The 24,426-nt window shown below is 38.0% G+C and overlaps 1 protein-coding gene and 1 pseudogene across 1 annotated transcript; both read left to right on the top strand.

Moving 5' to 3' along the window:
* Positions 1-2,127: 2,127 nt before the first annotated feature.
* On the top strand, positions 2,128-3,347 carry LOC100661590 (olfactory receptor 2T27). The gene has a single exon (XM_003404953.3). It carries the CDS (start codon positions 2,412-2,414, stop codon positions 3,345-3,347), a length of 936 nt encoding a protein of 311 aa, XP_003405001.2. The 5' UTR covers positions 2,128-2,411.
* A 12,437-nt stretch (positions 3,348-15,784) lies between these two features.
* On the top strand, positions 15,785-16,912 carry LOC100661307 (olfactory receptor 2T35-like; annotated as a pseudogene).
* Positions 16,913-24,426: the final 7,514 nt, after the last annotated feature.

The raw sequence follows: 24,426 nt of genomic DNA, 5'->3' as shown, positions 1-24,426 counted from the left end.
CGTCCATCTTCCTTTTCTCACAATTTACTGCCCTTTTCATGTTCTCCATTATACACCAACTAGGGAGAAGTCAAAATCCCGGAGGTCTTAAAGTCATTCTTAAAGCACACCTGTGGCCATACATACATAAGGGCTTATAACCTGTCTCTTTTCTAGACTCCTTGAAGGCAGAGGCCATGTCCTGTACATTATTTTAGATCCTTTCAGAGTTTAAAACTTTGACTAATACAGCATGTCTCAGGAAATATTTGGAATGAATTAATGTCTGCTTAGGCTTATTTATTTATTTATTTTTTTAGGCTTATTAGAAAACAGCAAAAAGCATTATATTGTCACTGGTTAACCAGAGCCAAGTGCCCCTGGGGAAGTTTCTTAACTTCTTTAAGCTTCTTTTTTCCTTCTCTCTCTCTTTTTTTTTTTCATCTGTAGCATGGAGAAAGCAATTTTCAATATTTTATAGTGTTGTTGGGAAAAGTAAATGAAATAATGTTTGTGAAACACTAAGTATTCTGCTACTAATATGTTCTTACTGCTATTTACTGGTGAATGTATATACAGGTAACAGCATTACCAGTACCAGCTGCCACTGAGTCAACTCCATGTGTGTAGAACTATGCTCCACAGGGTTTTTCATGACTGATTTTTGTTGGAATTAGATCATCAAGGCTTTCTTCCAAGTTGCCTCTGAGTACACTTGAACCTTCAGCCTTTTTTTTAGCAGTCAAGGGCTGCTTTGCACCACCAGGGACTCCTAATATCAGTATGCTTTTTTATTGTTGTTGTAGTTATTGCACCTGAATTTTTTGCTTAGTTCTTTCTATTTGGGGCATTGTGACGATTCAGTTCTGGGGAACTTGGTTGGACTAACATATTTGGAGTTGTCAGATTCTGGGAAAGGGATGCCCCTAGAAAAGTATAATCAAGTAGAAATCTGATGAGAGCCACAGAAGTAATTTTAAACTTTCTGGCACCCACATTAAACCAGTAAAAAGAACAGATAAAATTAATTTTAATAATCTATTTTATGTAACTCAATATATTAAAAACATTATTTCATCATGTCATCAATATAAAAATTTTAATGAGATATGTTGTATTCTTTTTTTCATATTAAGCCTTTGAAATCTGAAGTGTAATTTATACTGGCAACACGTCTCAATTCTGTCCACTCATGTTTCAGGTACTCAGTAACCACATGTGGCTCATTGTCACCATATTGACCAGTGTGGATCTATGAGACCCTGAGAGAAATGGCTTATTCAAATCATTCACCTGTTCAAATGTGTTGTAAAATACTGTTTAACTGAAAAAGTTATATATGCATACCTTGACTTCAGGTTTAAGCAGAAAACACCTTCTATTTGGAGTGTCCTCCAATATTATTTAAATTGGTTTAATTTTCTATTAAAAAAAAACTATTAATCATTGACCCTGTTTCACTTAAGCATGTTAATGAGTTGAATGTTATTAATCAGTAGTTTTCTGCTAAAAGAATGAAAATAAACACCACTTGACCCTAAACATTTTTTTTTTCCCTTGATCGCCTTCTTTCTACTAATTCTTGGGTTGCTTCTCAGAGCTCAGAAATCTTCAGCAGCTTCATCCTCCACATGGAATATTTATTTTCAAATATCTAATACCTATGAGTCGGAGTTGACTCGACGGCACTGGGTTTTTGGGTTTTGGTTTTCTGGGTAATACCTATTAAACATAAGCTAAGCACACAAATTTTATAATGTATAAATGTGTCAAGAATGGTGTAAATTAGGTAAACTCAGTCAATATGGTTGTTCTTTCTTAAGCAAAAATATGCTCTTGGTATGTGATATTCAAACTAGAGTCCAAGTGTGAGAACTGGAGCTTTATGGAATGAGAGGGGGGAAAGGGTAGGATATTCCCTTTCTTACCCATCACTCTATCACAATTCAATAATGCTCCTTGCATTTTTATCTCTTTTTTTGTATATCTTCCTTTGTGTAAGGTTGTGCTTGAGCAAAGAGTTCTATGCCAAAAATATTTAAATGTCAATGAGCCAACTGACAAAAATCATCCCATGATGACTTGTAAGTTAAGAAGCAGTAGTCAGCAAGTCAGGAATGATGGCATGATGTTCCAATATGGCATCCTGCTCTGTCTGTTTTTCCAGGATATAGAAAATTTGGGGCTTCATGAATGGTAGTGGCACTTAGGACACAAAGGTAAAGACTAATCTCTCAAAGCAATCCATTAACTGTAGTCAACTCCAGAGAGTATTAAAAAAAGAGGGTAAGTTCACAATGAGATGTCATTAATTTCTCCAAGGATGATTTGTCCATGTCCACATTTTAATGCTTTAAGCAAACCAGATAGTTTTCCTTTGTACTAAACCTTACATCTCATACCTCTCTCTCTTTTATGCAGCCTGCAGAACTATGAAGTGGGGGAATTATTCCATGTATGCCGACTTTGTCCTCTTGGGCTTGTTCAGCAACACTCGCTTTCCCTGGCTCCTTTTCGCTCTCATCCTCCTTGTCTTTGTGATCTCCATAGCCAGCAACACCATCATGATCATTCTCATCCACGTAGACTCCCGCCTCCACACCCCCATGTACTTCCTGCTCAGCCAGCTCTCCCTCAAGGACATCCTATACATTTCCACCATTGTACCCAAGATGCTGGTTGACCAGGTGGTGGGACAGAGGGCCATTACCTTTGCAGGATGCACAGCCCAGCACTTCCTCTACTTAACCTTGGCAGGTGCTGAGTTCTTTCTCCTAGGACTCATGTCTTACGATCGCTATGTGGCCATCTGCAACCCTCTTCGTTACCCTGCCCTCATGAGCCGCAAAGTCTGCTTGTTGATCGTGGTGGCAGCCTGGCTGGGAGGGTCTGTGGATGGATTCCTGCTCACCCCAGTCACCATGCAGTTCCCCTTTTGTGCATCTCGGGAAATTAACCACTTCTTCTGTGAGGTGCCTGCCCTTCTGAAGCTCTCCTGCATAGACACATCAGCCTATGAGACAGCCATGTATGTCTGCTGCATCATGATGCTTCTCATTCCATTCTCTGTCATCTCTGCCTCTTACACCAGAATCCTCATCACTGTTTACGGGATGAGTGAGGCAGAGGGGAGGCGGAAGGCGGTGGCCACCTGCTCCTCACATATGGTGGTGGTCAGCCTATTCTATGGAGCCGCCACATACACATATGTGCTGCCTCACTCTTACCACACCCCTGAGCAGGACAAGGCTGTATCTGCCTTCTATACCATCCTCACTCCCATGCTCAACCCACTCATCTACAGCCTCAGGAACAAGGATGTCACAGGGGTTTTGCAGAAGGCCCTGGAGAGAGGTTTCTCCTTGTAAAGGGTAAATGCTTTCTAATGAGTATGCTTCTACTGCTGAAAAAAGGAAAATAAATAAACAGTTGTTTGTGAGTCAACTCCAACTTTTGGTGACCCCATGCCTGTCAAAGTAGAGCTGTGTTCCATAAGGTTTTCAATGGCTAATTTTTTGGACATAGATTGCCAGACCTTTCTTCCAAGGTGCCCCTGAGTGGACTTCACTTCTGACCTTTCAGTTAGCAGCAAAATATATTAACCATTTACACCACTCAGTGACTTCTCTCTACTGTCAGAGGCTTGAGTACAAGGATACGGGGCTTTATCATCGTCTTTGGATTTGACTATGCATTGTCTGGAAACTTATGTCACCCACATGCCAGCAACTGTGGGGCATTCATGGGATTTGGGAAGCTGACTGTAGGATTTTGAGGGCTTGGCCATTTTTCAAAAGGTCTGAGGCATCTGAGGAATGGACAGTTTTGGATGGAGTGAGAATAGAGGTCAGTTATAGTAGTCATCCCTTTGCTTTTAACAAAGCATTCACTCAGCTTCTGGCTACCCTCAGTCATAGCAAAGGAGATGCTCATCTTCAGCTACTTCTCAGCACTGTCTCTCCTTAGACAGTCTACAGTTTGGCCAATTCAGTGAAATATACTTGTCAAATATTATTTTATTTATTCTTTTATTGTGATAAATATATATGTAACAGAACATTTGTCCTTTCAATATTCTTCACATATACAATTCAGTGATATTGTATTCATTATGTTTTGCAACTATTACCATTTTTCATTTCCAAATTGTATTTTGAATATTATTTCCATGTATAATTTATTTTTCTTCAAGTGACTTTTTTTTTTTTCTTTGTCTTCTGTAGATATATTTCTTTCAGTTAAGCCAGGATTGGTGTCATTATTTGTTGAAAAAGAAAAAAAAAAGCTTGCTCGTATTCAATTAATTTTCTCAATGAATCCAGTAAAATACGGCCTATAGACATAATGTTGTTGTTGTTATTAGGTGCCAACTCACAGCGACCCTATGCACTACAGAACAAAACACTGCCCAGTCCTAATTGTACAGATCAAATGTTGGAGGAAACCAACACTATGATGTCTATCTGTACCTATTTTTTGTAATATTTTCCAAAATTCATCCCAAAACAGTGGACTGGATGTTAAAAAAAAAAGGTAGTGGGGGGTGGTTGTAGGAGCTAGTAAACTTGAATGATCCCTACATTCCATATCTCTCATTGCCCCTGACCTCTTAGTAATAATAGGAACTAACAGAGAAGATTTCTTACTATATTTGACTTTTTAAACCATTTTTACTATATCTAAATGAAGTTGTAATGTATTGACACCTTTCAATCGTGGTGTTGTTGAAGAATATTGAATATACCATGGATTGCGAAAAGAATGAACAAATCTGTCTTAGAAGTACAGCCAGAATGCTCCTTAGAAGCAAGGATGGCGAGACTGCGTCTTACATACTTTGGACATGTCAGGAGGGATCAGTCCCTGGAGAAAGACATCATGCTTGACAGAGTACAGGGTCAGCAGAAAAGAGGAAGACCCTCAATGAGGTGGATTGACACAGTGGCTGCAACTATGAGCTCGAGCATAACAACGATTGTAAGGATGGCTCAGGACCGGGCAGCATTTCGTTCTGTTGTGCATAGGGTCTCTATGAGTTGGAACCGACTCAACGGCACCTAACAACAACAACAACAACATAACATAATGTTTCATTTTGCAAAAGTATGGGAATCTTTTAAGGTTGAAATGCTGATTTATTTTTTTGGAAATTAATTTGTATTTCTTGCATTCTCTATTTTCATAATACTTTATCATATTTTTTTTTATTGTATATTAACCAGTATTTTTTTTTTTAATTCTTCTTGTTTCTTTCCTTTTCCCCACTTGACTAAAACTCTTTCTATTTTAAGTTCTACTGCTGGCATTTTCTTACTTTTATATCTTGCGTATTAACTGTTTTATATTTCATTATTAAAGAAAGAGGTTTTTTACATTACAAAGAACAAAATATACTTATCCATAAGACCATTTTTCTAGCCTATTGATGTTCTGTGGTATAAACATGTGTAGACAAGTCAGTTGGGAGTTAATATATATTTCAGAAAATCCAATCCTGGAAAAGAAAAAAGGAAGCTGTTCCTTTATAGAGCATTCAAAGGCACATTATGTTTCTGTACTGCATTTCCAAAGAGGATAGATGGGTGGAAGATGACATTGGTCCTTCTCCTTAAATGTAGGCACCCTGTCCAGTTTTCCTTCAACAGTACCCAAATTGGAACCAGAAGTTGGGGAGTCAAATTTTAGACTCCATTCTGTCCTGACCATCTAGGACTACTCAGGTCTCTGATCCTCTTTGGGTCTTATTTTCTCCATCAGGGACCTGGAGAGAATGCACTAGATCAGAATTAGAAGGTTAGTCTATTTTCTGATTTAGAAATATTTTCTGATTTAGCATGCCTAACAAGTAGATTCTGAATAGGAAAACAATGGTGATGTTCAGAAAATTAAATTTTTATTATAAAGAAGAAAATTCATTATAGTTTTGGTAAGCTGTCATCGATAAGTTTACTGTTTCAGGTTGAACAAAATAAGTTAACAACCTGAGCCAGTTTGTTTCTCAATGTATAAAATTACAATGTTCTACTCTAATTCTTATCTCAGAGGAAAAATGAGATAACTGGTGCAAAATCAATTTTAGCTTTGGAAGGTGCTATATACCATAAAGTATTATTTTAGCTAACTCACCAACATAGAGAAGGTGCAGTGAAACCTGCCTCACCTGTCCACTTCTACTACAGGGATGATACTGTGTCCAGCACTGATCTCAAAGCAGAAATCTTTCGTGTACAGACAAGGCTACAGAGAGTATCAATCCTTTCCAACTCCAACACAAGACCTTTAATAAAACAGAATATGTTTCAAGGACTGTTGGTGTCTGGCTAACCATCACATACCTTCTGTGATAAAAATAATAGCCATTGCCTCTCCAGTGTATCAGTCGTGAGGGGTTAAGATATGAGGTCACTTGCCACTGATTTCCCCCTAACTTCAGAAATGATATAAAATAAGCCAAAACACTATGCAATGGATTGAACTGTATTCCCCCAAAAGATAAGTTAAAGTCCTTACCCCAGCACCTGTGAATATGACCTTATTTGGCAGTAGGGTCTTTGAAGATGTCATTTGTTAAATTAACATAAGCTTATGCTGGAATAGGAAGAGTTCTAACCCAATATGAGTGGTGGCATTATACAAGAGAAGAAAAGGCAAAGAGAGACACACAGAGGGAAGAGACCATGTAAAGATGGTGGCAGAAATTAGAGTGATGATCTGTGAGCCAAGGAATGTCAATGATTGCCAGAAACCACTAAAAGCTAGGAAGAGTCAAGGAAAACTCTTCTTCTAGAGCCTTTAGAGAGAACATGGTCCTGCCAACACCTTGATTTTGGACTTTTGGCCTCTAAAACTGTGAGACAACAAAATTCTGTTGTTTTAAGTTACCCTTTTAGTGGTACCTTGTTACAGCAGCCCTAGGAAACTAATACGTTCCTAACATAAAGAATGTTTCCTGTTGGAAGGAAACCCTTCTATCAACTCTGTAGGACTTGACCCCTTCTATTCCCAAACCAATAAATCAAGAGACTACATGCCTCCAGGCACATCAACTCGTGTTTGTGTGTTTACTTGTTTTTAGTTTAGTTTTTGACACGCAGTTGGTACTCTAATAATGTGAGTTGAAAAAAAAACAAAACAAAAATCTCTTTTAGATCAAACACCCAGTACACCTATCACCTCATTCTCTATCCTCTGGAGCAGTGTTTGAAAATCTATGGCATATGTTCCATTACTATTTTCTGATTCTCTCCCTCCTTATTCCCTTTCTTACAATTCTTCCTTTCTACCTCCAAACCTCTTTTGCTTTTTCTTTCTCCTGCTCTTTAACTCTGCTCCCATGTTTCCACCCTTTTGCTATGCTCCAAGATCCACTGATGGCTTTGTAGTGATCCTGTTTTTCTCCAGTGGTAATGGAGCTTTCAATTATCCCAAATTATCCTAGATTATCAGACTATCCAGGGACAGAGGAATGTCAGGACCTTTTAAAATAGGCTTCTGAAGTGTACTGGCAATAGTGTGTGTGGGAAATAGATGCGAGTAAAGTAGACAGACTTGCATAGGAAACTATTTAATGTAGATTTTACGCAGATCTACACATACACTTAGATCTTGGTCAATAGAGAGTTTTGCATAGTGAAAAATGTAGGGAAATCTGTATCTGCTTCCTTAATGCTATACTCAACGGGCCATTTTGGTTCCGATGTACCAATGTAAATCATTTTCAGTCTGCAACAGCATAAGGTTCTACCTGCTTCGTAGTGAGTCAGATAAGTGGAGAGAATTTTGTTTCCAACTCTGGGCAGAGACCAGATTCTGAAGCTCTCACTTTGTGTTTTTGCTTTTTTGGATGTCTGATCACCTCACATGCTGTCTGGATAGATTCAGTTGTCTGTGCCTATTCCTTCAGTGTTTACAGCAACACATTTTGCCTTGGAATATAGTCTCCAACTCATACTTCCTAGTCTTTGTTTAGTGGTATCCCAGAGTCCCTTCAATAATCTCAAGAGACATCTCCAACCATGATTTTTCTCCACTTGTTTTTTGGTAGCAAATAAATGTATTAAGTCAACAGTGCTAATAGTGTTAAGATTCTTACTTATTAAGTAAACATAATAAAACATTATTAAAAAAATAAGAATCACAACACAGAAAATAAGGAGACAACATTTAAGCTTAGCATTGTAGAACACTGGAGCTTGAAGTAGAACACTGAAGCTTCAGGCATTCTCAGAAATGACTGCATCAAATTTTATTTAATAGATGGAAGATCAACCTCTGAGAGTGGGATTCCATGCCCAAGGACACATAGGAAATGGCGAAACTGTTTCTGCAGCCCAGGTGTCCTTATCCCAAGTTCAGGGATCTTTAACATTTTCCTTGACAAGGTGTTCTGTCTCAGAGCCTTTTTAATCATTCCTAAAATGAGATTTTAGACTTTTATGATACCTGAGGTATCTTTAGATCTGATATCCTGTCAGCTATGATATGTTCTTCTCCCAGGATTCTATTTTCGTGCTTTATTTGACCATCTTTGAAGCTCCAACTAGGGACCTATTGATATGTGTCTCTGTCTTTCAGCGATGTAAGTAAAGAGCTAAAATCTTAGAAATTTAGAAATACCTTCCTCCCAAAAAATCATTCGGGTCTTAAAATGTTAAATAGGAGGGTTTTGTTTCAATGAGGATTTACTCTCAATGTCAGGTAGCACATTGAACTGCGATGGGCATATAGAATTATTTGAAATCAAATCCAGTGCTGGGAATTTAAACCCCCAAACACTGGGAATCATTGTCTTAGTTTGCAGGGGCCATACATGTTTTTATCGCTATGCAAGGGAGATTACTGAAAAAAGATTTGAAGGCGGTATAGGATAAGGAAGGAGGAGAAGAAGATAAAGATGGACAAGAAAAATCAGAAGAAAAACTGATGAGTCAAAAAAAATCTCTATGATAATATAAATAATTTGGATTTTTTTTCCATATTTGCAAGACAGCTAAGTTCAACAATGAAAAGATAATTGTGACATAACAGTCAGGGACCTGCTAATCAATATAATGCCAAGGGTTTGAGCTATTTTTATTAACAAACTTTTATAGAAACTAATTATAAAGACATGACCAAATTATTATAATAGGGTTTCTCAACCATTTTCATGGCAGGGAAATCAAAGTAAATGGCAGTTGTGTGGCACACTGGGGTAAACTGAGATGGTTGCTGACAGCAAAGTCAACTCCCTAGTGTCTGTAGCCAGCCCAGGTACTGCCAGGCCAATCCAGGACCAAAAGGGTTAATATTTGGTACAACCCATTTGTGACTCTGTAGTGAGACACATCACACTGGAGGGAAAAGTCTATTTAAGTAGATTCAGCATCTAATTGAAGAGCTTTTGTATTTTTGACTGTTCGTATAACAAATTCTTTAGAAAGAATTAGGTATGATCATTTTGATGGCTGGAAATCTGTGTTTTTTCATTTGTATTGTAGGTTGCATGAAGTGTAGGTCTAATGATTTTGTGTAATTAGAAAGCATATAAGTGAGGTGCCTATTACCATGCCTAGTGTATGAAAATTATGCAATTATGCTATTTATTATTAGAAGTAGTATTTTATTACTAGTTTTAAAGCTGCTGTTCCCCCGCAAACAAGGCAAATTCCTTCTTTGTATTTATCTTTAGAGAAATAAAATGAATTTAAGTGCCCAATTTCTCACATGTATAAATCTCTTACCTACACATAAATACTTATGCAAAAGGGTTTTCATAAAATATATGACCTCTGTTTTACTCAAACACTTGTTCCCTTCCTTTTTTTCTTCCTCGTTTTCTTTTTTCTTTATCTTCTCCCTTTCTATGTTCTCTCTTTCTCATGTTTTTATAAATATATATATATATATACTGAATTTGATTTCCTTCTCCACTAATCACTAGGTGAATAATTCTGAAAAACACTCTTTAGCTTTCAAGTATATGTTCTTTCATAAAATTAATTTTCCTCTATACAAAATAAACCAGTGACATGGAATAGAATTTTTTTTTTCTAATTCAGTACGACTTTTAATCTATCACTACAGCCCCTTTTAGAAATTTTAAATATTTTGGGGGGTCCGTCCCTCACTCCCAGCTCATTTTTTTTTTATTACTCTAAAGAGATGCCAGAATTTTGATGAAATATCAAGAAATGATTAGAATTTTTCACTTGGGAAAAGAATGCATTCTTCAGAAAGAGGGAATGGGCTTTGACTGACCTTCCCTTGATGCACAAGGCAAACCAAATAAGCTTGAACTAACTGCTTCCAGAAGATTCCTCCTAAGGGATTTGGAAACACCAATCCATTACATATGAGAAGCCTTCTTTCGACCAAGCCCCACCTCCATACCAGACTATTTAAGAAGTCTGTCGTTCTACTGTTGCCTTACTAAGACTTGGACTCAGCTGCTCTGAGGTAGGGTCTTAGATATTCATGGAACCCCAAATACTAGGATATTTTCTTCAGCATCACTCTGTAACTATTAAAAAGACACCCTGCTGTGACATTATCTGTTAATGGCTGACACAGTGGTCTCTTCAAGGTTAAGAAGTGTGGATGCAAACATTCACTTTTTGACAGCCAGCCTATTGGAAAAGGAATAATTTAGCCCAAAATACAGGAAGCCAAAGGCATCTAATAGTAGTTAAGAAATGCTAAATGGATTTACTGAAGAGGGAAAATAATAGTTGATAGTTGGAAGAGTTCACTTACTACTCATTATAAGAAATTTCCAAATATTAATGGGAATTTTCAGATTTAATGGGTAGGTGGCAAGGATGCTCATTACTAAGGGAGAAACATGATTGCCCTCTGTAATTTAAGACAATGATTGCTTTCTTTGTATGTAGTCAGGTGTGGATGAAGGTTTTCTGCATGCTTTGGAGGAGATTAAGATATGTTATTTTTATTATTATTATTATTTGAACCCCTTTCTCCTTTTCTCACTCCCTAAGACTTACAAGTACACTTTCAGGACCCCCAATAGAGTTTTTGTTTTTTTTTTTTAAAGAAAGATAATTGTTTCTTAAAGGAATTCCCTGAAATTTTCCTTGCATGGGTATATGAAAGCCCACTGGACTGAGTAACTGAAGCAGGAAGGGATTGTATATAAACGTTGGCTAGTTAGATTGCATGGTGCAACAGTGAACACGTTATATTTAGAGCTGGAGATCTTGACTTCTAACCACCTGCTCTGTCACTGCTGGTCATGTGTCATCATTCCTTTCTTCTGGCCTTGTATTTTCTTCTCTACAGCATTAGTGGCGTACACTTGGTGAGTACTATGCCCCATTCTTTGCTTTCTATTTGTCACCACATAAACTGTCTGACATCGCTGTTCAGAATGATGTTTCCATGAGTCAAAATAGTAGGCATCCTTCTGACAGCTGGGACCTTGGAATTTGGGCATTTTATCCAATACCTGGGGAGGTACTTTTTTTTCTGCACTAATGATGGTGTCCTTGCTAACATATTTTTGAATAAATTGACATCTGGTATTTCAATCCAGACTATTTCAAAGGCACTAATTCCTGGCACAGTAGATGTTCAATAGACGTTATCTAAATTTTATTACACTGCTCAGTTTTAAAGTAAGGAAAGTTCTTATATGGTTTTTTATGCTTAATTTTGCACTTAAAAAATGTCCAAATTACCTGTGTGGTGGAGAGAAGAAGCAGAAGATTCATTCCCATTTCACTAATGATATTAGTTACTGTTCAAATGAATAGAACAGGCGGGGGAAATATCTGTGGAAATACATGACCATGGAATTTAGAGATAGTGTTAAGGCAAAGAGACAAAGTCATATCACTGGATACTAAATTGCCATAGGGAAAAAAAAGAAATACATAATTATTCAATACCTGAAGCAGTGTCCAAATGATTTCCTAATTTATATAAAGGGTGGCAAGTTTAGTGAGTATATGTAAAGGAAGGAGAAGAAAGGAGATGAGCCGGTCATAATCCATTGTGGCTTCAAGAAAATTAATTAACAGTAATTAATACTAATCAACTTGCTGTGAAAGATTTTTCTGAATAAAACTGCCAGATATATCTTTCTTAACTAAGTATTATATCATGTAATGTTTCTTCTCAAACAACTCGCAGTTGCACTCTATTTCCAGATATTTTGAGTCAAAATCTCTCAGCCTTCACTCTTCAGCCCCCGCGTGTCCCAGCCCCACACTACTCTACACAGCTTAGCTCTCAAAGGAGACCTTAAGCTGCAGTTGCGCTGAACTCTCCCTGACCTACTTCATCCTGCACACGCTGCTGATTCCTACCTGTGAGTCCTTCCTGATAGTGTCTACAATGCCAGCAATCTTGTCCTCCCTTCTTCTTTCTAAACCTCACATTTTTTAATTTAAAATTTTAAACAGACCAATTTCCATCTCTGCTATCAAACTCTTTGCACTAACCAAACTGACTTTGGTTTGTATCAGTAATATTTTCAAAGTGGTTATCTCTTTTGTGTTCTTTAACTGTTCCATGCTTTGAGGTTATCTTGGTCTCTAGCTATAGTGTAAGCTGTTTGAGGAAAATAATATTTTTGAAAAAGATTGTTTACTATGATTAAGTGTATGAAAAACATATAAACTGCTTGGCACGCAGCAAGCACTTTCACCTTTTATGGTTTGGAGGACCCTGAAACCTCCCATACCTCCTCGGACCTTTCTTGGTGTCTTTCACATTTTTGGTTGTCTTCTCTTCATAAACTTCAGCCAAAGCAGATATCCCAATATGTCATCTTTGGTCACTTTTTCCACATCCAGAAACCAATAATCTGTGAATACTAGAGCTATATGATATGTTTCTTTAGCTGGTACAATCCCATCCTTAACTGACAGAAATCTGAGGTCCAGGGAGGTAATTTTCACTTCCTAAAATAAGCATTCCTGGGTGTCCTTTGACTTATGGCTGCCATTAGCACCTCTGTGCATGTCATCCCCAGGTCGACATGAATAGTTCCTGTTGTGTAACTCCAGGAAGGGCAACTACATGAGCAGCTACAGTAATGTTATCTCTGCTAAAAGACACCAAAAGTCCCCAGTGCAATGTGTTTCTGCCTTCCCTAGAAATCTCCACTTAGTTTTATTATAATCTGATTTTATCATAAGTATTTTTTGGTATATATAGTATTTCTCAAACTGTATCATATGCTTCTTAATGGTAGTGGCAGGCACTGTTAATTTTTGTATAGCCTATAACACGGTAAAATGTCTGATCATAGAATGTGTTTGCTCTTGAGAGATTTTATCTCTCCTCCCTTTTTAAAGGTATAACAAATACCATGCCTCAGGTGGAGGCGATCATTTTAGGTTAGGAGCCTTATTGCCACAGAAAGGTCACTGGAAGCTTACTTCTCATACCTGTGGTAGCGCTGGCTTCCCGAGAAGGTGTGTCACAAAGGGTTGGTTCAGATCTCTCAATCTTGAGCAGGTCCTTCTCCCATGGTAGCATATTGACTGATCTGATTTGGAGGTCTCCTCTTACAAATTGCTGTGAGAGTCACAAGCTGTGCCTGGATTTCTATGGTCTCTTTTCCCTGAACACACAAAGCTTCTACCCTATGAAGACCCTGGCAGAATCCCTTCTCAGTCTCCTTGCCTCATCTCTCTAGCTTCCATTTAGTTCCAGGGAAGTCTAATACTAGTGTGTCTTTTTCCACCTAAAGTAAGTAATTCTTTCCCATTTCGAGTTATCTTATAAACACAAAGAAACACCAACACAGTAAAAAAGGAAACATAAGGAAAGGAAACATTAGCAAAGGATCACTGGGATAATAAAACATTTTAATAGGTTCAGAAGCCACCTTGTCAGAGAAAGAAATTGTGTTAAAGTTTTGGCTGAACAATAATGTAACAGAAGTTTAGGGCGTAATTGAATGATGTTAACCTGTTTCCGTTGAGTCAATTCCAACTCACAGCGAACCTATAGGACAGGGTAGAACAGCCCCATAGGATTTCCAAGGAAACCCTGGTGGTGTAGTGGTTAAGTGCTACGGCTGCTAACCAAAGGGTAGGCAGTTTGAATCCAGCAGACGCTCCTTGGAAACTCTATGGGGCAGTTCTACTCTGTCCTATGGGGTCGCTATGAGTTGGAATTGACTCGACGGCACTGGGTTTGGTTTTCTTTGTTCGTTTTTTAATCTTTACAGAGTAGCCATGGTGATGCAGCGGTTAAGTGCTCTGCTGCTAACCAAAGGTTTGGCAGTTCAAACCCATCAGCTTCTCCAGGGGAAAGATGTGGCAGTCTGCTTCCATAAAGATTTACAGCCTTGGAAACCCTGTAAGGCAGTTCTACTCTGCCCTATAGGGTCACTGTGAGATGGAATAGACTCAATGACAATGGTATGTTTTGATTCAATCATTACAGAAGAAGACTGCCACATTTTTCTTTTGCAAAGCAGCTTGTGGATTTGAACCGCCAACCTTTTGGTTAGCAACCAAGCTCTTTAACACTGGCCACCATGGCTCCTTTGAATGGTGTAGTTGTTGTGTGCTTTTGAGTTGATTCCAACTCATAGCAACCCTATAGGGCAGAGTGGAAATTACCCATAGGATTTCCCAGGCTGTAATCTTTACAGGAGCAAATTGCCAGGTCTTTTTTTCCATGGAGCCAATGGTGGGTTCGAACCATGGATCTTTTGGTTAGCAACTGAGCATTTAACCACTGCACCACGAGGGCTCCTTTGAATTATGTTAAAACCAAACCAAATCCATTGCCATCGAGTCAATTCTGATTCATAGTGACCCCATAGGACAGAGTAAAACTGCCGCATAGGGTTTCCAAGGAGCAGTTGGTAAATTCAAACTGCCAATATTTTGGTTAGCAGCCAGACGATTAACCAATCCAGATGTTAGGCAGTCCAAATCACAAAATTCAGCAGGCTCCATGGCATCAATCAGAAAGACCACCATGATGATGAATCCAGCCAAAGCCCTGCTTGTGGAGTAGACTTCATCGTGGTCCTCATTCAAGCTTTATAACTCAACTTACCCTGTGAGAAAAAAATAGGCTTCAAGTGTTTAACTAAAATGATCTATGTCTGAAACATGAGCTCCCTTTGCTGCACAACATCTGACCACAAGGCACGGTGGTCCCTGACCCTCAAATAATCAGTACCACCTGCTTAATCCTTGATGATCCAACCATTCACAAAGTTGTTTAATAATAACACTAGCCAAAAATAGTTAAAATTACATGGATTTATTGACTCCATATTACATTCTGTCACTTTATTAAAGAAAGCACTCATAGGCATCTTTGTATGATTTTAACAATGTAACGGCAGAAAGCAATTTAAATTTGATCAACACATATATGTAGTTTGCAAGGCAAATATGGGGAATAAGGTACAGACAACAATCTCAGAAAACATTCAACCTAAGTGATAAGGTTAGAAAATGTACATAAAAGACAGCTCAGGATAAAAATAAAGCACTCTGAACCTTGGACTTCATGAATTATTCCAGTTACCACTGGTATGCAGCCTGAAGACATAGTCTGAAGTATAAACACATAGACTTATGATGACCTCTTCACAGATGATGAAACTGAGTTAGCTAGGAGGTTAATTAATATGTCCAGTGTCATAGAGACAATTAATAGTGAAACCATATTTCAGAGTGGTTCTGAATAACGCCAAAGTTGATGTTATTTCCTTTATTCTACACTACTTCTAACATACTATTCATGGTGGGCTCTGCCTAAATACTTGATTATTGCTTAACTGACTATCCTTCTGCTTCAATAGTCTAGGAGCTATCATGTGATCTGAACATGGAACTCCATTGACTTCATCCTTTTGGGCCTCATCACCCATCCCTTGTTCCCTGAGTTTATCTTCTCCATCTTTGTGGTGGCTGTAATAGCCAATGTGGTCATGATTCTGCTCATTCATGTAGATTTTCACCTCCGCACACCCATGTACTTCTTGCTCAGCCAACTCTCCTTCATGGACACAGTCTACATCTGCATCACTGTCGCCAAGATGCTGCAAGACCTTCTGTCCAAGGAAAAGAGCACCTCCTTCCTTGACTGCAGTTTAGATATTTCTCTACCTGACATTGATTGGAGGGGAATTCTTCCTGCTGGGCCTCATGGCCTATGACAGATATGTGGTTGTGTGCAACCCTCTCCGGTACCCTCTCCTCATGAACCACAGTATTCGCTTGTTTATGGTAGTGGGCTTCTGGGTTGGTGGCTCCTTGGATGGATTTATGCTGATCCCGGTCACCATGAATTTTCCCTAATGTGGGTTCCAAGAAATCAATCACTTTTTTGTGAGATTCCAGCTGTGCTGAAGCTATTGTGTATGGACATGTCCCTGTATGAGACTCTCATGTATTCTTGCTGTGTGCTGATGCTGCTCATCCCCATATCTATCATCTCTGTCTCCTACACACGGATTCTGATTACTGTCCATTGGATGAATTCTGCTGAGGACCGGCGCAAAGCCTTTTGCTAACTGTTCCTCCCATATTATGGGGGTGAGCATTTTCTACGGTGCAGCCTTCTACACCAACGTGCTACCCATTCCTACCACACACCAGAGAAAGACAAGGTTGTGCCTGCCTTCTACACCATCCTCACTCCCATGTTCAATCCATTCATCTACAGTTTGAGGAATAAATATGTGGCAGCAGCTCTAAGAAAAGTGTTGGGGAGATGGGCCTCCTCACAAAGAATCAGGGAGAGATGTGTATCTAGGAAATACTAGGATGCCCAGGTACAAACATCTCTGTTGCCATTGCCAATTACACACTGACTTCCAAGAAAACATGTTCTTCGTTCTGAAAAATGTTCAGTGTCATTTGAACAACCCTGAGATATCAACAGGCAGATTCTTCTGTTGCAAGTGTCATTTAAAAACAATGGCTAAGACTGAACTTGTCTCCACAGTTAAACATTCCCCATTAACACTATTCCTAAATCATCCAAGTGAGGTGAAACATTCAAGGGTCCTGAATAAATATTTTTATATATGTGTTTGTGTGTCCTTTGTGCTTGTATTGCTGACCAACTTTTGAATGGAAAATTGCAAGTTGATATTTTCTAATGGCAATAGCATAGCTGTTTTATTTAAGAAGTGTTTATGAGCATGATAAGACTGTATTTTATGTGCTGTAAAAAAAAAAATCTTTTTTTTTTTATTCTTAGTTACCATTCAGCACATCTGTATTCTTTTACCACGTAAAATAAACTGCATGTAGTTACCATGTCTTTATAAGACATAGAGTCTCATATGTGCCTTATAACGGCTTTGGTTCCTGCCATTAAAATCATAACATTGCTACAACTCTACAATGACTTACATTTATACTTTAATAAATAAATGTTGTTGTTAGGTGCTGTTGAGTCAGTTCCGACTAATACCGACCCTATGCACAACAAAACGAAACACTGCTGGGTCCTCACAATTGTAGCTATGCTTGAGCCTATCGTTGCAGCCACTGTGCCAATCCATCTCGTTAAGGATCTCCCTAAATAAATAACAGAAAAGAATATAATGAATAAGAAACGCTGGTGGCGTAGTGGTTAAGTTTTATGGCTGCTAACCAAGAGGTCGGCAGTTCAAATCTACCAGGCTTTCCTTGGAAACTCTATGGGGCAGTTCTACTCTGTCCTATAGGGTCTCTATGACTTGGAATATAATGAATAAATCAAAATACTTTCATTAGCATACTTAGCTCCCTTCATTTAAGTTGCTCAATTTTCTTATTCTCAACTTATCCATCTGATGTGTGGGTACACAAAGATTTCCCTTTTAAACTAGTTGGGATGAGGTATTGTGTTTTGGTAGTAACTAAGAACTTGTATGCAAATGCCTAAAATATTAACTGAACAAAGACCACACTGAGGTTTCCACCATTCATTTACTCAACATTATCTATGTGTATAAAGTTCTGAAATATTATAAATAAAAGAAGTTTTGATTCATTTTTGGGTGTTTTTTATATCAATAGAAGGCTTTGAAAAGAGATTTTGGACAATTAAGTGATTTCACATTTGACAAAGATTAAGTAGATATTATTCAGCCTTATGTGGTATTATATTGTATCATGTTGTTACGTTACTTAGTCTAACGTCAGCACAGAGGGAAAATCATTTCCTTAATCAATGTTGATTCAGGTAAAAAAAGTATCCCCTTCAATATGCTAATCAAGAGGTTAGTGTTACCTCATAAGATTCCTAAGAGTTTCATCTTTCCTCTTAAAGAAGCAGCCAAAAAAAAACTAAGGAAATAGAAAAACAGCCTGGAGAATTGAATCTCTTCAACTGAAGAAACAAAGACTAGAGTTGAGTTATGATATATACTCAATACGACTTCAGTTCGGTTCCATTCACTTTTCAATTCCTTTTGAGTTTCTGTATTCTTGTTAATGCCTTCTCCCTCTTCCCTCCCCAGCCTATAGCCAGACCCCTGCTCCTGGTCTTTCCCTGTAGAAAATTACTTCATGCTTCACATTTCCCTCCTACACTGAGGATTTTTGTCTTCTTTGTCATTTCCCTGCATGAAACTGGGTAGTTATATATTAATATTTAATAGGTCTCTCTTATAAGGCCAAAATAAATCATTTATATATTTAATGAGGGGATTTAACACAAACATTGATAGATATTTCAAAGGTACCTGAAGAACAACAAGTAAGGAAGGTACATTTAGAGTAGTCCCAGTGATATATAGGAGTTAGTGATTAGGATGGGGAAGAATGGCATGCTGTTTATAGCCTATTCCTCAGCCTCAGTGGTGGTCACATGAGTGTGTTCACTTTGTGATGACTTATCAAACATGCCACCAATGATGTGTGCACTTTTGTGTATGTGTGCTATACTTCATACAATTAAAAAAAATTTTTTTTTAATTCATCACCCATATGGTAGGTACTACTCCCCTTACACATAGGATCTGCTCCATCCTAAAAGGGAGTAAATAGTTTTCCGGAGCCCTGTTAGCACAGTGGTTAAGAGTTTGGCTGCTAACCAAAAGGTCTGCAGTTTGAATCCACCAGCCACTCCTTGGAAACTCTGTGTGGCAGTTCTACTTTCTACTATAGGGTGGCTATGAGTAGGAATCGACTTGGGGGTGATGGGTTTTTTTGTTTGTTTGTTTTCCTTACTGAATTCTTATATAACAAAATTTGGAGTCATCATTTTTCCTTTTCACTAAAACTAATTAAAAAAAAAAAAAAACAAAACCCAAACCTGTTGCTTTCAAGTCGATTCCAATCCATAGTGATCCTGTAGGACAGAGTAGAACTGCCCCATAGGGTTTCCAAGGAGCAGCTGGTGGATTTGAACTGCGAACCTTTTGGTTTAACAGCTGAGCTCTTTACGACTGCACCATCAGGGCTTGGCTAAAACTTATATAATGCATTAACTTGGGAATGAACATTGTAAGTTACAATAAACTATAATAAAATTAATCAAAATCATTAATTGTAATTTTTTTTTTTTTTTTTTACTAATGTCAGGCACTGTTCTAGATTATGGGAAAATATACAGAGAAAACAGTCTCCATTTTTCAAGCATATAAACTGCATTATCTCGTTTTGATTCTGATCCTCACCAAGTCTTACAAGATATTTAGGAAAGGAATTAGCCCCATGGGAGATGGATAAGCTGATGTTCCGAGATTATTTCTTTGCTCAGATGAGGACCTCAGAAGCATGTCTTCTGACTCTTGGGTCAGCATTTTGGTGCCAAACCTTGCTTTTAATTGATCGAAAACTTCCAGAGAGAAGAATGTTGTACAATGCGGAGCTGTCAGCTTGTTAATCCTAATGGCCTGGGGACAAAGATTTCTCTGGGAGCAGCAAGCTGATAAAACTCCTGCACTTTTGCTGTGGGATACCAGCTGGGCTGGTCTACCAAGGACCTGGGAATTCATGATGAGAGGCACTCGGACCCCCTGTGGGGTCTTCTCAGGTGACAGATATGAATGCTATATATTAACTGAACCCTTGCTTCTGTATATTTATTTCATAACAGTATAAGAATTTTAATAGCAGACAGCACAAAACCTGCTTATTAAATGCTTTATTAAATACTCAGGGAAGTTTCAGACAGGAAGGGAAGGTAGGAGAAATTGGAAATATTAGATGGCTATTTTTATTTAACATGGAGAGGAGAATGCAGGCCACTTTTGCCTAGAAAGTGACCATACAAAACTGCCTAATTAGGTGATCTTAAATAAAGCAAAGTCCTACTAAGAGGTCTGTCAGCAATGGGAAAACAAAATGTCTGAAATATAGAAGGTATTTACACGAGGCAGGGAAAACGTAATCATAGAATATTTCATGGAATTGATAGGTTATTTAGTTTAAAAAAACAAACAGGCTGATAGACAAATGTAATTCAGAAATATAATTAGCTAAAACCAGGGAGGTTTTAAAAGTCATTCTCAGCTGGGATTTTGTTGAGAATAGATCTTGCTAAGCATGAATGCCTCCCTTGTTCTTGTCATACAATTACCATATGCTTCAGTTTTTTTCAGTGAGTGCCTCCTTCAAAATCTTAGAAACTCAAAGTTTGAAAAAACTCTTAAGGTTCCTATTTCTACTTTATTCCTCTGGTTTGCACTACTAACTAAGAATATAAAGGCAATAAGCAAAAACCCATAGCATCAGCTGTGATTATCCGATACTGCTTTCTTTTTCCCTGAGTAGCCTGTTAAACTTTCTTGATTTCATCAGATTTTACTCAACACGTAACGAAGGGCAGGTGGATATATACATATATATTTTTTTTTTTTTTTCTTTTTTTGCTGTTGTTGTTCTGTGATGCATCCCAAGTGCTTAGAAATTTTCCGGACATATAAAATGCGCTCAACCAATATCAGTTGAATGAATAAACACTGTTTCCTTTTAGATGGCTTAGAACTAGAAAACACACATTTCAGTGTTTTATTGTTATCATTGTCTTTTTCCCGGAAATCCAGTGTTGAAGAGTTAGGGTGGAAGCTGAAGGTCCCAAGAAAGTAGATGACTTCTGCAATCTCACATAGAATTACATGTCAAGGGTGAAGTTAGAAACAACAAAACTGTACATAAATTCTTTCCAACTTTGTCAGTTCTTATCTAATTTCTACTAAGTATGGTAAAATTGTGAGGAAATGTTGCTTTTTGCTGGATTCACCTTAGATATTCTTTTTCCTTTGGAACGAACAGAAAGCAAGTTCCACAAGTAGGTATTTGCTCAAGCTGGCAGGGAAACAGAAAAAAAAATGCTTTTTTCCATATTTCATAGAAAAATTTAGATGTGAGAATTTTACAGACATTACAGTGAACCTCCTTTAATTCTCAGATTCCCAAACAAGGAATAGGGGTATCATAAAATCAATACCAGCTGGTCACATAACGGTGGTGAGCCTGGGGACATGCATAAAAGATGGGGCACTATCTTGTCTGCTTGGTGTTAAGGCATTCGCCTTCAATGTGGTGTGATCCACAGTGAAATTTGTAAATCTCGCCTTGGGGAATATGATGTAAGTCTTTGCAAGGTCTTGCTCAAGGGTTCACCTGATGAGGAGGTTCTCTCTCCCCTTGAACTTCAATATGAAGCCAGGCTCCTACCAACATATGATGACTAAGAATTGTCCAAAGGTTAGGGAGAATTTTGGGTTTTTGAAAATAATTAACTTTACTTTGTTACTTCATTACTTTGTTAACATCTTTTGATCAGAAATGCATTAGGGGCTCATAGCCTATATTTATTAAGCTGGTTATAAGATAAGCTTAACTGATGTTTAAGAAGATATTGTACCCTTAAGATTATTCGTGGTTACCACAGGTGGGAGGGAGGGCAGAGGAGGCGTTTTTGCATGAGGGTATTGAGTTCATGTACATGGTAAAGAAATTTGGAAAAAAGAATAGGGAGAATCCTGGCACAAATTGAAGAATGTAATCAATGTCACTGAATTGTACGTGTACATGTAGAAATTGCAGAGATGGCATATATTTTGTTATGTATACTTTGACCAACTCCATGGGAAAAAAAAAAATACTGTGCCTTAAGCGAGAAGTTGAGCATAGTGACTGGGAGCACAGAAAACAAAATCAAATTTCTCAAGCCTGGCCCCACTTCCGCCTCTACCTCTCTGTGCCTCAATTTCTCCAACTGTAAAATGGGGTTAATTTTAATAATCTGTCTCACAGAGGTACTGTGAAGAGTGACTGCGTCAAAGCATTGGAGTGTACAGAAGCATTCCTGGCATACAGTAAGCATTGTAGAAGTGAATTATCATTAGCAAATTGTCTCAATTACTTTCAAAAACTGAAAAAAGTGTGTATTGATGTATTTTACTTGTTTATTGCTGCTGTAACAAATTACCACAACCTTAATGTCTTAAAACAACATAAATGTATTATAGTTCTGTAGGTCAGAAGTCAAAAATGGGTCTTTGGGGCTAAATCAAGGTGTCAGCAGGGCTGAAGTCTTTCTGAAGTTTCCAAGGGAGAATCAGTTTCCATCCCTTTTCCAGCTTCCAGAGATGGTGCACATTCATTGGAATGACTTTTACCTTTGCTTCCATTGTCATGTCTTCTCTGAACCTCCTGCCTTCCTCTTTCCTTTATAAACACTTGTGTTATTACACTGAGCTCCCCCAGATAATCCAGTACAATCTCCCCATCTCAAGATTCTTAATTTAATCACATCTACAAAGTCCTTTTTCACGGCACTGGGTCTGGGTACAAAGTCCCTTTACCATGTAAAGTAATATATTCATAGGTTTCAATGATTAGGACAAGGACATTTTTGGGGGGCCAATATTCTGCCTACCACAATTCGTTTTAATTAACACTGAGCTAAGTCCATTACAGCCCTATTAAATTTAATGAAATAAAAAAATTAATAATAAGCCATATGACTTTTTTTTAGGATGCAATTTTTTTTCTGATAATAGAGGGCAGATGGGAACTTCGTGTGGAGACAAATCATGTAATGATTTTCTTTCTTTTTTATCTATTTAATGTAGGGTGAATTTAAACTACATTATCAATATCTATAATAAAATCCCAGGTGGATAATAACATTTGAAGCAACAGTAATCTTTTATGCAATATTTGGGACCTACCTGAATGAAGATCTATCACAGCAAAGGCAGATTAGGAAGAGAGAGGAAGCGGTGAGTCTCTTGTTTAGTTTTTTAAACTATGCTGACAACCTTGGCCCTTCTGAGAAGGTGGATTTGAGCAAAGACCTGAAGAATATGTGGGGATGACTATCCACAGATGCGGGGAGGAACCCCAGACAGGGGGCACACCTGAGACAAAAGTCCAGGGCTTGGATGAAGATTAGCGAGGAGGCCACTGAGGCAGCAGCAGAGGGGCAAACAAGCAAGAGGGGCAGGAGATGACCTCAGAGGGCAAAAGGGTCAAATAAGCCAGGCCTTAAAGTGGGAAGTGAAGCTGCCATTTCAGATTTTGAACATAGAGTGACTTGGTCTGAGAGGAAGGTTTCCAAAGACAACTTTGATTGTTGTGCTGAGACCACACACAAGGGAGAGCAGGGGGTTAGAGGGAAAGCTATTGGAACAACCCAGGTGAAGTACAACGATGGCATGAACCAGGCTACTAGCTGAGGATGTGGTCAGAAATATAGGCACTTATTTAAACTGGTTTACACTTTTAGGTAAAATGTTTGAATTTCCTGGATATGACAAAGGAAAGAGTTACCGCACCCCAACCCATCAGTGTAGGTTAGTTTTATTAAGATGTCTTTGGAGACTAAAATAGAGTGAATTTCTTTTAAATCAATGGACTTGAAATTAAGTAAGGAATACATTATTAGACAATGTTTATTTTCAACTGTCTTTGGGAAATGGAATGGAATTTAAGTGAAAGGACCACCAGGCTAGATGACCTAACACTCACTGCCACCTGACTTTAGAGTTTTGCCCACAGGGTATTTAGGAAGACCTGACAAATGGAACAATAGCTTTGTGCTGTTTTTTTTTAGAGTAATTTGAACATGCCAATCAGAGGGAAACTTGGAATGAGACAATTTTATTTTTATGTTTGGCTGCTAACCGAAAGGTCACTGGCCCAAACCTTCAAGTTGTTCTGTGGTGGAAAGGATGTGGCAATCTTCTGCCATAAAGATTTACAGCCTAAAAACCTTATGGGGGCAGTTCTACTCTTTCCTATAGGGTTACTTTGAGTCAGAGTCAACTCACAGACACACAACAACAATAGCAATTTTATCAATTAAACTTTTGGCTTTAGATACTTCTGCTTAGACTTTGCTGCTTCTATTGGTCACTATTCACTGTTGTTACTATTCTTTTATCTTTGTGAAAGCGAGCATGACTTTCTATTATGGTATTAGCTAAATTTGGATTTTGTATAAACAGTATTTTTTTTTTCACTGTAAGCGTGCTGCCAGTCTTTCAAGGACATAGTTATACAAAAATAAAATAAA

The sequence above is a fragment of the Loxodonta africana genome, chromosome 2 (assembly GCF_030014295.1).
Source record: "Loxodonta africana isolate mLoxAfr1 chromosome 2, mLoxAfr1.hap2, whole genome shotgun sequence".
NCBI lineage: Eukaryota > Metazoa > Chordata > Mammalia > Proboscidea > Elephantidae > Loxodonta > Loxodonta africana.
The sequence above is the reverse complement of the archived record's forward strand: the minus strand, read 5'-3'. Positions and strand labels throughout refer to the sequence as shown.

Excerpts from the sequence above, each read along its gene's own strand:
- LOC100661590 (XM_003404953.3), top strand. The coding sequence starts at position 2,412 with ATGAAGTGGGGGAATTATTCCATGTATGCCGACTTTGTCCTCTTGGGC.